This window comes from Mesoplodon densirostris, chromosome 2, assembly GCF_025265405.1.
Source record: "Mesoplodon densirostris isolate mMesDen1 chromosome 2, mMesDen1 primary haplotype, whole genome shotgun sequence".
Classification (NCBI taxonomy): Eukaryota; Metazoa; Chordata; class Mammalia; order Artiodactyla; family Ziphiidae; genus Mesoplodon; species Mesoplodon densirostris.
Window position 1 is genome coordinate 36,698,871 of NC_082662.1, and position 15,633 is coordinate 36,714,503.

Consider the following 15,633-nt stretch of genomic DNA (forward strand, 5'->3'; position numbering starts at 1 on the left):
TGACATCTGCAACCACTTTTCCAGCCCTTTGCTGCCACAGCCTGGCAGAATTCTGCCTGGCACTGAACAAATGCCAAAGTACTAATGTGTGACAGAAGAGAACAGAAAAAAGGCAGCTGGAAGGTGTGAGAAGGGCCTCCTATTACCTCTCAGGACATTTAGATCAAAGCTAATCAAAGATAAGAAAACTTTTTATTGGAAAACAAATTAGAATTGCCTTGCAGCAACGTTGAAAGTCTCTGACATGTAGTCTCCAATCCCTACGTAGCTGTCTCAAGTTATCTGTCAGATTAACCCTGACACAGTGGCCATCCACTTAAATAACTTTATTCAGAGAAACCCTTTGGTCCACTTCTGCTGACTCAACCCCTGCCCTAGCTCACAACAGAGAGCTAAGCAAGGCAGCTTAAGCTGGAGACCCAAGCCCACTCTGCTCTCAGCTTTATAAAAGCAGGCAAAAGTACTGGCGGCTGCCACCTCCCGCCATCCATCTGGCCCTTATTGGAACCACAGGCTCAGTGTACTGGAGAAAAACCATCCTGGCTGGAGCCCAGGAACTAGGCAAGTTATGAGGATAACTCAACCATGATGAAAGATGGTGTGAGGTGCAATTCCCCTCTCCCTCTAAAATAAGAAAAAAAGAGTCTGGGGAACAAGGGACTTTTTCATCTGCTAAGAAAAACCCTTTCTCACATAGTCCTGCCTGGTAGAGCCACTTCCTGAAGAAGCCCCCATATACCGGGCCTTCGACATCGTCCTTCGTGTGTGAAGGGTAGGGTAAAGGATAGGGTACTTTGTGACTATTTCCCAGATAAGAGCTGAATTGGCTTCTCAGAGGATGGAGAGTAGAGCAGGCCTGAGCTTCTCCAGAGCCACAAGGGGACAGTCTGTCTCAGCCCAGAAGCCTCGTCACCTGCAGCTTGGAGAGATGGCCGGGATGGAACCTGGGCAGGAAGGCCTGAGGAGACAGTAGGCCTCGAAGGACATAGAGGCTGTCACCGTTGCTGGCAGCACGAAATAAGCACAGGCTTTCAAACAGAGCTGAGCGGTCCATGATCTCGTGTCCATCAGCCCACCACAGACACGAAGCAGTATCAGATCAGGATAAGTTCTGGATCGAGGACTGAAGAGGGGAGGGGGCGGTGGGGAGAAGTGGCTGTAGAAACTCTCATTTATTGAATACCCATTATTTCATAGACTGTGCCAAGTGTTTTACATTCATTTTCCCATTTTAATCCTCACAACAACCCTATGAGGTAGGTATTATCACCATTTATAAACAAGAAAACCGGCTCAGAAAAATTAGGTCACTTGCCCAAGGTCACACAGCTAGTCGGCAGTGGAGATGGGATCTGTCTGTGGCTGAAAGCCCGTATTCTTTTTATTATACCCATCTAGGTCAGCTTTGGGCAAAAGGCAGTTTCACTGCCCAACTCTGCAAAGAGCACCTGGGAGTGGAGGTTGTCGGCCACACTCACCGCTGGTAGGGATGCATGGAAGCCGACTTGATGTTGGTTTTTATTCCACTTGGCATTTTCCCTAAAAGGAACATGAAGAAAGACACCTGAAGCACAGTAAGACGTTCACGGTAAATCAGAAATGTGGTCCCTCAGGTTCTCTTCTGCACCTCCGCTATCTCTGTGGCATCTGCCCCTGGACAGCAAGGCTCAGAGGTATGGCTCTTCGTCCAGCCCTCTCCCTGAAGGTGTCTAGCAGGAGGAATAGTGGGAGGGGTTGGAACACACCCGGCTCCTGCTCATCCCCTCCTAGAAAGAGAACTAAATCTGTGGGACCCCCATTTAATGTCACAGGTAAAAGAGTGCTATGTTCTCTTATTTTAATTGTCCCTTTGCCTAGACAGCTTGGAAGAAAATACCTCTTCTAGCTGCTTGCATCTGAACTCTGCCAGGCTGTTCTTATAATTACTAAAAGCGAGCAGGAGAGACAGGATACAGAGAAAGGAATACACGCAGCACCAGAAAACTTGCCTGCTTGTCCATTCCCAACACACCTACCCAATGGTCCTAATGAAGGCCTGACCATTCATTTCTCTACCTAAGACAAGACAGTGAAAACACACCTAATATCCAGAGCTAAAGGGGACAGAAGGGTCGTTGAGACCGAGGTCTGAGATGGGGTGGGAGGCGAGAGCAGTTTCTGCTCGTCAAAGTTCTTCCTCATTGTCTGGTGCCTATTAAGAGTCTCAAATGAGACTTTTACTCCAAAAGTTTTTTTTCTGGGTCACAGTCCAAGGGAGAAAAGGAGAATATCTCCAGCTCTGGGGATGCTGGGGCCCCAGATAACCCAGTTTATTCCCACTTCCCTGCTCAAGGTCTGCCACCATGCCAATCCCTGTCACCTTACCTGGTTGACCTGCTTGGGCCATCTGCACCCCACTGAGCATTGGCTGCTGCTGACTTGGAGCTCCTGCCATCTGCACCTGCTGTAATCCTGAGGCTCCTGCGAGGATTGTCCCAGCTCCTGGCTGGCCCGGCTGGCCAGGACCACTGCTGCCTGAAGGCCTCCAATTAGACAGCCCCTTCCCAAAGGCAACAGCTGCCACTAACGCATTGGTGTCTGCTGGGTTAAAGGTCTGCTTGTTTGGCCGGAGACCTGAAGAAAAAGGTAAGTGGGGAGCCCGAGGTATGCCTCTGGCCCTGGACCGAACCTAGCAGCAGGAAGACCAGTATGGGTACCAGGGCTTGGAGTTCTGACTTCAGCAGAATCTAGGCTCCCTGGCAGCCCAGAGGAAGAGCCAGAGGACACCCATGACTATCTCAGAATACTGCCTTCTCCCTTTGCCCATTTCCTCCACCGGCTCCAGGGCTGGCCAGAAATACAAAAGGCTAACAGAATGGACGCATACCTTTTCCTAAGCAGCACATCCTTACGTCCTCACCTCACCACTACCAACACCACCCTTCCTATTGATCTTATCCCTCTTTCCTCCTCCGTTTTGCCACCAATCCCTCCATACCTCCACTCTCTGCTTCTCGTTCCTCTTTGCTGATTTTCTCCAGAAGGTTTGAGCACATTTTATTCAAGCTCTGGATCTGCTTCTGCAACACACATAAATTTGTGCAGAGATTAGGGCAAGCAAGAAATGATTACGGGGAAGTTTCTTCCTTGGGCTATTCCAGGGGCAACTGAGGGGTAACCAGCTGTGCATCCCTACCACACAGAGGTGGTAATGCCCAGCTTCTCATGATAAAACTTGGGGTGGGGGCAGCAGGGCAGTGACTCAGTCCAACCTGAGCTGCATCAGCACCAATGCGGGCAGCATCCGTTGTCAGCTGCTTCTCTTGCTCTTCTACCTCAGGGTCAGGCTTGGTTCTCAGATGGTCAGGGACCACCTCATGGCTAAAAACAGGGACCCGTCCTTCAGTCTGCCTCTGTAACACACAGATTTTATTGATCCTACTGTGCACTCCAAGAAGATTCAATCTGGCCTGATATATACAGAGTTCCTTCCACAGGCAAACAGTGCATTTTCAGGGAAAACACAACCTAAGACTAACAATATCTGGCTTCCTAAGACACTATCCCCCTCACTCCATCCTTCGGTTCTGTCTACTCACTCCCCTATCTCTACCAGACCTAAGGATAAACCTCTCTCTGCCACATTTAAATCAAAGATTGAAAGAGAAAAAGTCAGGGACTTCCCTGGTAGTCCAATGGTTAAGACTCCGTGTTTTCACTGCAGGGAGCACAGGTTGGATCCCTGGTGGGGGAACTAAGATCCCACATGCCGCGCAGCTCAGCCAAAAAACAACAACGACAACAAAACCAAAAAAAAGAAAAAAAAGAAAAAGTCACAAAAGGACATGCTTTCTGCTCAAGACAGGTGTTGGAGGAAACGGGTCTTTGTCTTGGTGACATATGCCTCAGATTAATTCAGTTTGGGAGTGGCTCTCCCAACTCCAGAAGGACAAAAAGCAAGGCCTCCAAAAGTGTGTCGCTTCTTACTGCCACACACTACTGCAGATTCAGGACTTCCCGAATAGCCAACCAACCACTGTGCCCTCGGTCCTCATCTAAGAACTTAATTTCCCAAGTTGCACCCCTCTCCTCCTCTTACCATGAGATCTTCATCTCGGTCTGGGGACAACACCAGAGGGATGATGACCTGGTTACGGAACAGTGGTGTCTTTTCATGCTTCAAGACCTTGTTCAGAGTGTTCAGCTGTCCAGAGAGCAAGGCAAAGCTGTCCAGGACAGATGGCCTGGCGGTGGAAAGAGGGTGTCACAATGTTCCCAGTAAAGGAGCCTCAAAGGGGTCCTTCAGACTAAGAATACCCAGACTCACCCCTAAAACACTCATAGCCCTATGGCTGGCCTGGGCAGGAACTAGCCTGGCTCACAGGGATTATGGGGCTAAGAAAGAGGGACACACTTTCAGTTTCTGATACAGATGGAGAAGAAAGGCAGGTCATTAGAGCAGGGCCCCCTTATCTGCAGTTTCACTTTCCGAGGTTTCATCTTACCCGTGGTCAACCACAGTCCAAAAATATTTAATGGCAAATTCCAGAAAAAAGCAATCCATAAGTTTTAAACTGGGCGCTGTTCTGAGCAGCGTGATGAAATCTTGCTTCATCCTGCTCTGTCCCACCCAGGATGTTAATCACCCCTTTGTCCAGCATATCCATGCTGTATACGCTACCCACCCCATTAGTATAGAAAAAAAACATAGTATATACAGTATACGTATCAGTACTATCACAGTTTCAGGCATCCACAGAGGGTCTTAGAATTTATCCCCCACAGATTAGGGGGGACTACTATATTTGAATGGGGGTGAGGACAATGGCGAAATAGGAACCATGGCTACACTATTATCACTAAAACTTCAGAAACTGGGTAAAAGTCTCCCTTCTGGCCTAAAAATAGTATCCACACTTCCATAGTAGATTGGACCTAAAAGACTCAGCAACATCCATGGCAAGAGATCCAGTATGAATACTGTAGTGGGAGGACCCACTGCGGGAGGACCTCCTCCCAGAGAAGTCAAAGGATGAGAACCAAAAGCTAGTGAGAACCTGGGCTGGGAAACTGGGCATTTCTCTACTTCCTTACCATGGGGGCCCAAAGCCAACTCCAGTGTTAAAGGTTGGGAAACCCAACTCTTTCTAAATCAAGAGATGTTTGCAAACTGATAAATGCTTCAGTCACTGGAGATGTCCTATCCAGCAGATGGCCTGGCCCCCCCACCCATGGAGCCCTCCCCAGCTTGCCCTGGCAACCCTTACCAGGTCAGCCGGTCATATTCATTCTCCAACTTGTAAATGAAACTCCCCAGTGAATTCTTCAGATCAGCCACTTGACTCAGCAGTGCATCTAATGATGCCTCAAGCTGCTTCTCCTCCCTCTGCACCAACAGGGATAGGTTGGTTACTCAGATGAGTGTGAGGATGACACATATAGAGGAAGGCTGAAAAGCCAGGATGACAGTGTGCAACACCAGTCCAGTGACACAGGATCTCATTGGTATAGGGAGAGACAGGTTGTTTACTTTCTTTGGTATTAGGGTTACAGACAACGTCAACCCTTAGACCTTTAAACCAATTCATCATCAATTCCTCCTACCTACTGATTCTTTTCTCTCATTGCTCCTAATCCAGGCCTGGTTTTTCTCTGTATTAGGTACGCTCTATTCTCTCCCACTGAGTAATTTTCACCAGACCTAATGCCTGGGGTTTATTATCTTTTGGGCACCTACTCTGACTTCCTCTGTCCTAAAACCTGCCGGTGAGTCTAGCCGTTCTTGCCCATGATACAATCTCTGGAAAATCTACCTACACATGAAGGCTCCTCTGAATACCTGCCACTGCCACCGCCACCACCGCTGCCACCCCCCACCTTCATTTGCCCTCAGTCTTTGCTGCTTCAACCTCCTCCTTGCTAAATTAATCTGCACTCATTTTATCTCTGTGCCAATATTCCTGTTCCCCTTTCACAAGCTTAGTCAACCTATAAAAACTTACGGAGAGGCTACCAGCTGCAAGAAACTAAGTGACAAATGAAAAATGGGCATAGACTAGAAGAATGAAGCAAAACTGTCTTACCAAATTGCCAACGTGCAGGACAGGAGCCTTGATCCTGGGTTCCACCCACGGCCTCAGATTATATTAGTCTGGCTTTTGGCCACCGCGGTCCCACAATTCCTTCCACCCTCGGGCTTCTCTCCAATTACAGACTACCTGTTCTGTCGGCATCCAACAACGGCCATCCAACAGCCTAGGCCAGGGCCTGAGCCGATCCACCACTTTCTTGAGCCGTCTTCCTTGGACTGCACCTCAACCTTCCCAAATTACAACCTGATCCTTTCCCACACCCTAGCAAGTCAATGCTGCCTTCTCCCTCCCGACTTAACCGCAGTATGTCTCCCGTCAGCCGGGCTCCACCCCCATCTCTCATCTGCGCCGCTCCCTCGCCAGTGGGCCTCTGCCCCATCGCGCGTCCCCTCATTCGACGGTCGAGGGCTCTACCCCCTCCTCTCAGCCCCAACTCCTCACTCCCTCCTCCGCCAGCCCACTCTCGGTCCCGATACCCGAAGCTAGGTAGCGGTCACTAGCGCCAACCTGGCCCTCACCTGCATTGCGGCAACAGGGGCGGTGTCAAAGACTTCCTCTTCCGTTTCCCAAGTCAGCCAATCAGAAAGCTCGGGACTCGGTCCGCCCCCTCACTTCCTGTCCCGCCGGTCGCCAGGCCGCCGGGTCAGGGGTCACGAGCGGAGCAGCTTCTCTGGCCCGGGCCGGCGCGGGAGGGCTGTGTGATGGCCTCGGAGCGCCCGGAGCCGGAGGTGAGGGGCGGGCGGGCGCAGCGCTGGGTCCCGAGATCCGAGGGGGAGGGTTCGGCGGCCGGACGCGGCCGTGGCCTCCTCCGGGTCCGGGGCCGCCGGGCCAGCCCGAAGCCCAGACAGTCGTATCTCCTCACCCGCACTTTCCTCGGGGGGCTAGAGGAGAAACTTGTCGCTGTTTTGTTTGCCGAAATTTCATCCACGACGCCAACTCTAGGGCTCTCGGGTTCTTTGACTGCGTAATGGTATTAAGAAAACCTGTATTTTGATTTTCCGTTGCAGTTTCAGTGGGCGGCTTTGCCAGTTGCTGCATTTCTTCAAATATTGGAATGCCATAAACAGCATGAATTTAGTTCTAGCGCTCATGCTTTTGGAAAGCAGCTTTGGTTTCATGAAAGAACATTTGACTCAGAGAGAAACCTCGTTCCGGTATTGGCGCTGCCGTGTAACTATCTGTGCAACTTCGGGCAAGTCTTGACTTGCCGGCCTGTTTCCTTCTTCATAAAGTAATTATCCTTGGTGTATTGTTAGGGTCACATGTTTTAAATCAGAAAATGCAAATAAAGTATCCATAAGGTGCTAAGGACCATGCAAGGAACTTTATATACATTGTGTCATTAAAACTTGTGCAAAGGAAGGTGGCAATACCCACTGTCATTTACAGGTAAGAAACTGAATATCGAGAGAAGTACCTTACCCAAGTGCTGCTCTCAGCTGGGGTGTAGCAGAGTTTTGGAGTTAGAAGATCTGAGTATAAAATCTCGGATTTGCAAAGAACAACGTCACTAGGAGAGGGGCCCAGTGTTACAAGAGAATATATGAGTAGATGGGAAGGGTGAGAGATGTGTATACTGATGCAGATAGTTGTCCTTACTTATTGAATGGTTACTGTGTGTCAGGGACCATCTCAGCACTTTACCAACATCAATTAATACTCTGAACCCTACGCAGTAGACAATATTATCATCCCCATTTTTCAGTTGAGGAAACTGAGGCACAGAGATAGATATTAAGAGTAATAAAGTTGCACAGCTAGTAAGTACCAGAGCCAGGACTCCAAAACTGGTGGTCTGCTGTAGATCTTGTGTTCTTAGTCATAATGTTTACAGTATAAATAATAAAGTAACCACAGGATGGTAAATCTCCAATTCAATGTCACGAGACCCAAGATTATAAATATGGTTGTAGGAAACTACCCTATTAAAAAGGATCAGATGTGTCGACAGGGGTGATGGAGTAGCCTATGCATCAGAAATATCATTGAGAAAAACCGATGAAGGAATTTGGAGTATGTTTTGTTATGGATTAAAATGAGAATGGAGGGATGTTGTGGTGAAATACAACATACCTTTTAGGCAGGTAGTCTAAAACAGCATTGCATCCAATGCAAGGCATATATGTCAGTTTTCTAGTAGCCACATTTAAAAAGGTAAAAAAAAAAGGAAAATTAATTTTAACAATATATTTTTCTTTAACCCCATATTTCCAAAACATTATCATTTCAATATGTAATAAATATTAAAAATTATGAGATAGTTAACATTCTTTTATTGTACCAAGTCTTTAAAATACAGAGTGTATTTTACAGCATATCTCACTTTGGATAGCAACATCTCAAGTGCTCAGTAGCCCCATATGGTAATGGCTACCATACTGAGCAGTGCAAATCTAAAGGAACTTGGAGTCAAGACATACGCTCCTGGAGGTCTCGTTCAGCCAAAAGTTCATTTGTTGAATTCTTGATTTACATTTCCGAAAATTTTATCTCAGAAGGTAAAGGGAGTGAAGAGTTCTGCCCCTGAGCAGAAAAGTAACTGATTGTTAGAGGTTATTACAATTCCAAGAGAGAAATATTGGGCATAGTCAGATTTAAGAAGTCATTCATTCCCTAGATACTTAAATTATTTTATGCTGCTGCTATGGACTCAGAATTGTGCTAATTATCAGGGTGGATACGGAGCAGTGTAAGACACATTCCCTATTCTAACGGAGTGCACACGTTGAATTATGATAATAAGCGCTTCAAAGGAAAAGTACAGAAGGAATGAGTGTTTAACCTTAACCTAATCGTTCAGTGGAGGGGGTGGACCAGAAAGCCTCAGAGGAATAACATTTAAGCCGGAAGAAGGAGTGGAAGGTGTCTGTGAGAAGAGGCAGAGCGCATTACAGGCAAAGGGAACAGTGAAAATCCTGAGGTGAGGAGGAGCTGAGAACCTTCAGAGAACTAAGACGAAGCAGCTGCCAGTGGGCGCAGTGGCAGTGAGAATAGCTAACACGAGTGCTTACTGAGTATCATCTAATACTGGGAAAACCCCTGTGAAATAGGCACTGTTGGGACTTCCCTGGCAGTCCAGTGGTTAAGACTAAGCCTTCCAGCGTAGGGGGTGCGGGTGCGAGTTCGATCCCTGGTTGGGGAGCTAAGATCCCACATGCCTCGCGGCCAAAAACCAAAACACAAAACAGCAGTAATATTGTAACAAATTCAATAAAGACTTTAAAAATGATCCACCTCAAAAAAATCTTAAAAAAAAGCACTCTTAATATCCCTGTTTCTCAGATGAGGAAATTAAGGCACAGAGAGTTTAAGTAACTTCACCAAGGCCTTATACTAATAAGCAGCAGAACCAGCGTTTGATCCGAGGCACTCGAACTCAGGTGGAGGCGGGTGAGAGAGAAGGCTGATGAGGAAGATTCAGGTTGAAGCTGTGCTAGAGGTTCAGGACTTTGGCATAAGTACAGTGGTTCAAGGGCAGGTGGAGACTACGTTATTTTGTGGGATTCTGTTAACAGAAAACAGCACAGGGGTTGGAAAAGTCTCCAGGAATAATTTATACCTTAACCACCAAGGGACAGGGGCAATGAACAAACAACAAATTAACGAGATGGACAGTGTTTGCTTCATCCTGGTATCCATGGTATGCAGCACAGTGCCTGATCATGTTTTATTCATCTTGCTATAAATGGTATATAGGCCTCAATAAATGTTCCAAAGAATGATAGGCTTCCTCTATCATCGTTCTGACTCTCCTGATTAATTGCCACAACATCCTTCTGAAGTAGATATTCTTTTCATTTTTTTAAAATTTATTTATTTTATTTATTTACTTTTGGCTGCACTGGGTCTTTGTTGCTGCACGTGGGCTTTTCTCTAGTTGCAGCGAGTGGGAGCTACTCATCGTTGCGGTGCGCGGGCTTCTCATTGCGGTGGCTTCTGTTGTGGAGCACGGGCTCTAGGCGCACGGGCTTCAGTAGTTGTGGCACTTGGGCTCAGTAGTTGTAGTTCGCGGGCTCTAGAGCACAGGCTCAGTAGTTGTGGTGCACGGGCTTAGTTGCTCCGTGGCATGTGGGATCTTCCCGGACCAGGGCTTGAACCCGTGTCCCCAGCATTGGCAGGCGGATTCTTAACCACTGTGCCACCAGGGAAGTCCCTGAAGTAGACATTCTTATCCACATGTTATAGATGAAGAAACTGAGGCCTGGAAAAACTAACTTGTCCAAGCTCACCTCGATAGCAAGTAATAGAGCCAGACTTAAATCCAGATCTCTGACTTCGAAACCCGGCTTTCTCTTTGCCAGACTGCTCCAGTGCACTTCAGACTCAGAAGGATTAAGTATCAGGGATTAAAGCTCCATATGAATGTGGATGCTGGGAGAACACAACTAATTCAGGGATTCTCAAACAGTAAAGCGGAAGAATCACTTGGGGGAGCTTGTTACGTATAGCTTCCCAAGCTCTCTCAGCTCTTAATTCAATTGGTCTCGAATGGTGCCCAGGAATCTGCATTTTAACAAGCACATCAGGTGGTTCTGATGCTGCTGGTCCTTGGATCACACTTGGAAAAATACCATTCTCGCTGCTTTAATTAAATCTTGAGTCTTTAGTTCTGTTAAATCACCTCCTGAATGTGAAGAAAACTTAGAGATGATGTTTGTGAAAATGTAGTCATTGACTTGGAAGGATCATGTATGGGGGGAATGTTGCGAGAAAACTCGAGTTAGGAAATGTTCCAGGTTTCAAGAGAGTGGATTCTATAAGAACTGATTGGTGAACTAGACTTCAGTTTGGCCTTGAAGAGTCAGTCTGTCATTTAAAATAACCTGCGAAACAGGGTGGAGAAATGGAAGCTGCACAGCAGTGGAATTAAGCAGTCTACTAACAAATAGTGTGAAGAAAATCTTCTAATAGGACAGTGCTTGTTTATACCCTCCATCTGGTGTATTCCCCTTTCCCTCCTCACTAGGCCAACCCTGCCCAGTCTTCAGGGTCACTTTCTCTTAAGACTTTTGCCTGAGTCAGGTTACTTTGTTACATGCTGTCATAAAACCACATTTTTATCCTTGGCACACTTAGTTTGTATTAATACAGTATTTAGAGTGATTATTTGATTAGTTTTTTCCTCCATTATAGGGTAAATCTTGCGAGGGCAGAGAATGCCAATTTTTGCTTTCCATTTTATCCTTAGGACCAGCCCAGTGCTAGCATGTATCAGGCTCTCTGTAAATTTGTTGATTGATAAATGAATGCATGCTCACCTTGCCTTTGTCCTCTTGGGACTTGGATGAGGACTTGATGGCATCCTGATCAAATTAGCAGGGAAATTAAGCTGGAAAGAGATTTACTAGAAGACAAAACAGCAGTCAAGCTTCACAATAGAAAATAGGCTGGATTTATCCAACGTAATAGGACAAATTGAATAATTGTGTGTGTCCCAAAAAAGCCAGCTGCATGAGGAGAGAATGGGGGATGTGTCTAAGCAGCAGCAGAAGCGAGAAAGTCAAAGAGGTTTCTCGGGTCAGTAGCATGGTAAAGCTTCGCCTGAAGTAAATAGAATCTAGGAGATTCTGAATCTGTGACCTTACCTGGGTATTGTGCTCTATTCTGGCGCCCACATTTTAAGTTGAAAAGTAGACCAGCCAGAGTTCATTCATAGGCACATGATCTAAGATATAAAATAGTGAGGGAACTTGAAACCATGCCGTTTGAGATACATTTAAGGAACCTGGAGATGTTTATTATGGAGAATCAAAGACTCAGAACCATCATCAGATGTTTGATAGCTTCTCCTTTGGCAGAGGTTCAGATTTTTCCCTGTGTGGCCTCAGGAGGTAAAACCCAAAGTGAGTTAGATATGTTCAAGAGAACAGATTTCAAGAGCAGGTCAAGGTAATATCAACAAGACAGATTCTGGCTCAGTGTGAGGAAATTTCCAACTCTGCCAACTAAGCGGGGGTGAGCCAAAAAAGCTCAAGGGAACGGCTGTGCAGGACTTCCTCCAGACTCAAAGAAGCAGCACCTTATTACTACTACTATGTGCATTTATGTGACACTTTTAACTTTACAATGTGCTTTCACCCATCATTGGGGTAGGTGGTGGTATTTTATAGAGGAGGAAACTAAAATTCAAGCCCAGAGTCTCAGCTATCATATCACATTTTCTTTCCCTAATACTGTAATTCTGTCTAAAACAAATCTATTCGAGTTTACACTACAACTCCCCTTCCCCCGATTCCAGAATTGTAGAAAAGAAGATAATACCAGTAAAGAACATACTAGTGGAAAAAAAAACTTGGTAAAAACAACTTTCATGGAGGCAAAGTCCAAACAACAGACTGGGTTAGTTTTTCCATAAAGCAGATGAGGAAGGATGAGAACTCTTGAACAACAAAAGCCAGATGTTGATAAAAATGGAAAATTAGGAATCTCTGGTAAGCTACTAAGAACATAGCTTGAAATAGAGAAGAGAACAAATATTCAAACCCTTAGTGTGTCTTGCACTAGTTACTAGAGATACAACAAAGAACAATATAGACAGCCCCTACCTCCCTGGAGCTTCTACACTTGTAGGGGAAACCAACATTAAAAAATACACAAATTCTTCATTATGAACTGTGGTGGATGCTATTAAGAAGTCCAGACTGCTTTGTGAATGCTTAGCAGAGATAACAAACAGTGTAGGGAATCATGGAAAGGTTCATTTATTAAACCCAGAGTGGCCAGGATTTTAGTCCTAGAAGATGAAGTGACCAAGTGTCCCCAACTGTCCTTATGGTGCTCCCTCCTTTAACCCTGGCTCAATATGGGCCAAAACTCCTTTCCTGGATATTTCCTTGCATAACTGAAACAGGCTGGCATTTGAAAAAAAGTCTTCACTAAGCACCAAAGAAGAACAAAAGGAAAAATATGGAGACTAGTGTTAAGATTACCTTACCTTAAGAAGAGTTGTACTGCCTCTGATTCATTTTAAATGCCGCATTTGCTTTGCTTAGCTTAGAACATATAGTAAATTCACTTATTCAGCAAAATTTTATTGAGTTTCCTACTGCCAAGCAATGCACCAGGCTCTGGGGATAGAGTGATAAACAGAAAGGGCTGCTGAGCTGGGATATCCTTCCTATTCTGATAATACTGAGCCCAGCCCTTCCTTTTTTAGATAAGAACCTTGGCAAGGATCCAGCATCGTCAACTTGTAGACGAGAGAGGTCACTAATATCATACTCACACCAGTTCAGCCACTCCTGAGGGAGAGGTTGCCTACTGGCATTGAGCACAGTTGCTCTTTCTCTGAGAAAGCCAAAGCCCAATACAAATGAATATATTTTATGGTGCTTATTGGTGCTCTAATCATACATATGGAAGCCATCAGGCCTTGAATTTCTTTTAAGGGTGTTGACAAAATACCAATGAAAAGTTAATATTAAATGTTTTACAGTACAATATGTAAGTATACCCAAGTTAATAGACTAACACTGTGGGAAAGAAATTAGGCAATCTGGCAGAATTTTCGAGATGTTAATCAGGGAGAAGACTGTCTTTTTTATTTATTTATGGGAGTATCTTCTGAGACCAAGGATCAGAGAAAGAGAGGGCAGGTCATTGCTGCAGTTTCCTTCTTTGCCAGTAGGCCCCTTTTGTCTTTTTAGGAGTTTGGCAATAAGAGCGCTCAGTTTGATGGGACCTTTTGAGGGGGATGGTGGTTAGAAATGATGGGAAATAACTATATCTGATTTCTCTAGCTAACGGAAATCATCCTGCAACTTACTGGTTTCTGATGTTGCCTTAGTCATCCTTGACACCTTGTTTTTTGGGGTTGTTTTTTTTTTTTGGTTACTTTCCTCCCTACTTCAGTTAATCACCAGTTCTTGTCCATCTTATTTTAAAGATTCCTTAAAGTACAATTGAGCTCACTTCACTTGCTCACTTGTCTTGAAGGTTAGTTCAACTGACTTTTCCAAGACCCTCTCAGTGAAAGGCAGTGCTGGTTTTACATTCTAGCACAACTACTTGTCTCTTCAGGAACAGTCTCAAACAGTTCACAGAATGGCTACTTTGAGTAGCTCTGGTGTAGGCCATTGTCATCTCCCCTGGTTGTTAGGGGATCTTTCTAAATCATGTGGTAGCCAGACGGAATTCTTTTTGAATGCAGATATAATAGTACTGCCCTGCTGAAAAAAGAGTTTGGTAGCTTGACCTAACTCTTGGATAAAATCCAAAATCCTAGCCAGGGCCTGCCTCAGGCCAGTGCAGGGAAACAGTACAACAGAGAGTAGTATTTCCCAAAATGTGATTTTAGATGGTGTAGGGACAAAACACAAAATAATACTAAATCACATCATATTGATGTTTAAATTGTCTTTTTGATTATGTCAAAGCATCCTTTCTATTTATAAACCCCCATCATGTTCCTTCTTGTAACCACTTTAAATCTTCTCTTAAGTCCCCAGTTTGATCCAGTTGTCACACTCAGTAGATGGGTTTTGCAGCTCATCAAGCCTGGGTTTGACTTCTGACCCTATGCCTACGAATTCTGCTAAGAATTCTGCTGAGAAATTAACTTTTTTGGACCTCAGCTTTCTTCTATTAAATGTTTTGTGTGAAGACTGAATGCAGTTACTTAGGTAAAGAGCCTAGTATTGGGCCTGGTAATAACCTGTAATAGTTGACTTCTATTATATTCTTATAAGTACCATGCACCATGCTGAGTGCTTCATATGCACGGTTTCCCTTCACCTGCAGAACAGCACAATTAGATTGGTATTAGGATTTATCTCCATTTTACAAATGAGGACACTGAGGCTTAAATAGTTTAAGTACCTTTTCCACAATCTCACAGCTAATAAGAGGCTGAACTGGGATTCAAACCCAGGCTGTTTGAATCTGAAATTCTTGTACTTAAGTTTTACAGTGTACTATTGAATGTATTTTAGGTGCTCAATAAATATGAGTTCCTTCCCTCTTCTTCCTTCTCCTCTCATCCATGCCATTTCCTAATATCTGTTTCTGAGGAAGAAAGAATTCCTTCATCTTTAGTCATTGCATCTCTGCTCTCCACACTCTTCTCCGACATCAGGCACCCTTCATTATTGCTTTTCCAGGACTTTTTCCATCTCTTCTCCATGTGTATTTCCCCATTATTGAAAAAAAAAAATCTTCACTTCCTTTCAACATCCCGTTTCTCAACAGGTAGTCACTGACTTCTGCTCACTTCCTCACAGCCTGTCATTTCCCCCTCGCTAGGAACACCGGAGGAGAAATTTGCAGTTTGTCTAAACAGGAGGAGAGTAATGTTTTCACCTGAGGCAAGAGTAAGGGGGTAAAGGAATGTTACAGATAAGGGTTAATCTGGAGGAAACATTGGGGGAGTTCAGACCAGTTGACCCTTATTTTCTCTGCGAAAGAGCAGGCAAATTTATCTGCCGGGATGGCGGGTGTTGAGAGATTGGAAAACCTGAGGGGAATAAGGAAAGGTTACTGACCAGGGAGAAAGAAAAGGGTTGGTAAACACCACTAGAAGTGGTACCACTGGCGAGGTGACAAGTTTCTTTCTGTCGAAGTACAG

At 45.2% G+C, this 15,633-nt stretch overlaps 2 protein-coding genes across 5 annotated transcripts in view; one reads left to right on the forward strand and one right to left on the reverse strand.

Annotated features, from left to right (window-relative positions):
- Positions 1-211: 211 nt before the first annotated feature.
- On the reverse strand, positions 212-6,634 carry MED8 (mediator complex subunit 8). Its single transcript, XM_060082959.1, has 7 exons — positions 6,590-6,634; positions 5,247-5,365; positions 4,079-4,223; positions 3,252-3,392; positions 2,978-3,059; positions 2,365-2,613; positions 212-1,539 (listed from the first exon to the last, which is right to left on the reverse strand). Exons 1-7 carry the CDS (start codon positions 6,593-6,595, stop codon positions 1,475-1,477), a joined length of 807 nt encoding a protein of 268 aa, XP_059938942.1. The 5' UTR covers positions 6,596-6,634; the 3' UTR covers positions 212-1,474.
- Positions 6,635-6,708: 74 nt separating this feature from the next.
- SZT2 (SZT2 subunit of KICSTOR complex) overlaps positions 6,709-15,633 on the forward strand; it is a 50,749-nt gene continuing 41,824 nt past the window's right edge. For all 4 annotated transcript variants that reach the window (XM_060089657.1, XM_060089658.1, XM_060089659.1 and 1 more), the window contains exon 1: positions 6,709-6,799. In XM_060089657.1, coding sequence (XP_059945640.1) covers positions 6,773-6,799 — 27 coding nt within the window. In that variant the 5' untranslated portion in view covers positions 6,709-6,772. The remainder of the gene's footprint in view (positions 6,800-15,633) is intronic.

Coding starts and splice junctions, on each gene's coding strand:
- MED8 (XM_060082959.1), bottom strand. Junction 2,614..2,977: donor ACGAGAAGCAGAGAGTGGAG/GTATGGAGGGAT, acceptor CTTTTTCTTCAG/GTCTCCGGCCAAACAAGCAG. Junction 1,540..2,364: donor GGCCCAAGCAGGTCAACCAG/GTAAGGTGACAG, acceptor TGTTCCTTTTAG/GGAAAATGCCAAGTGGAATA.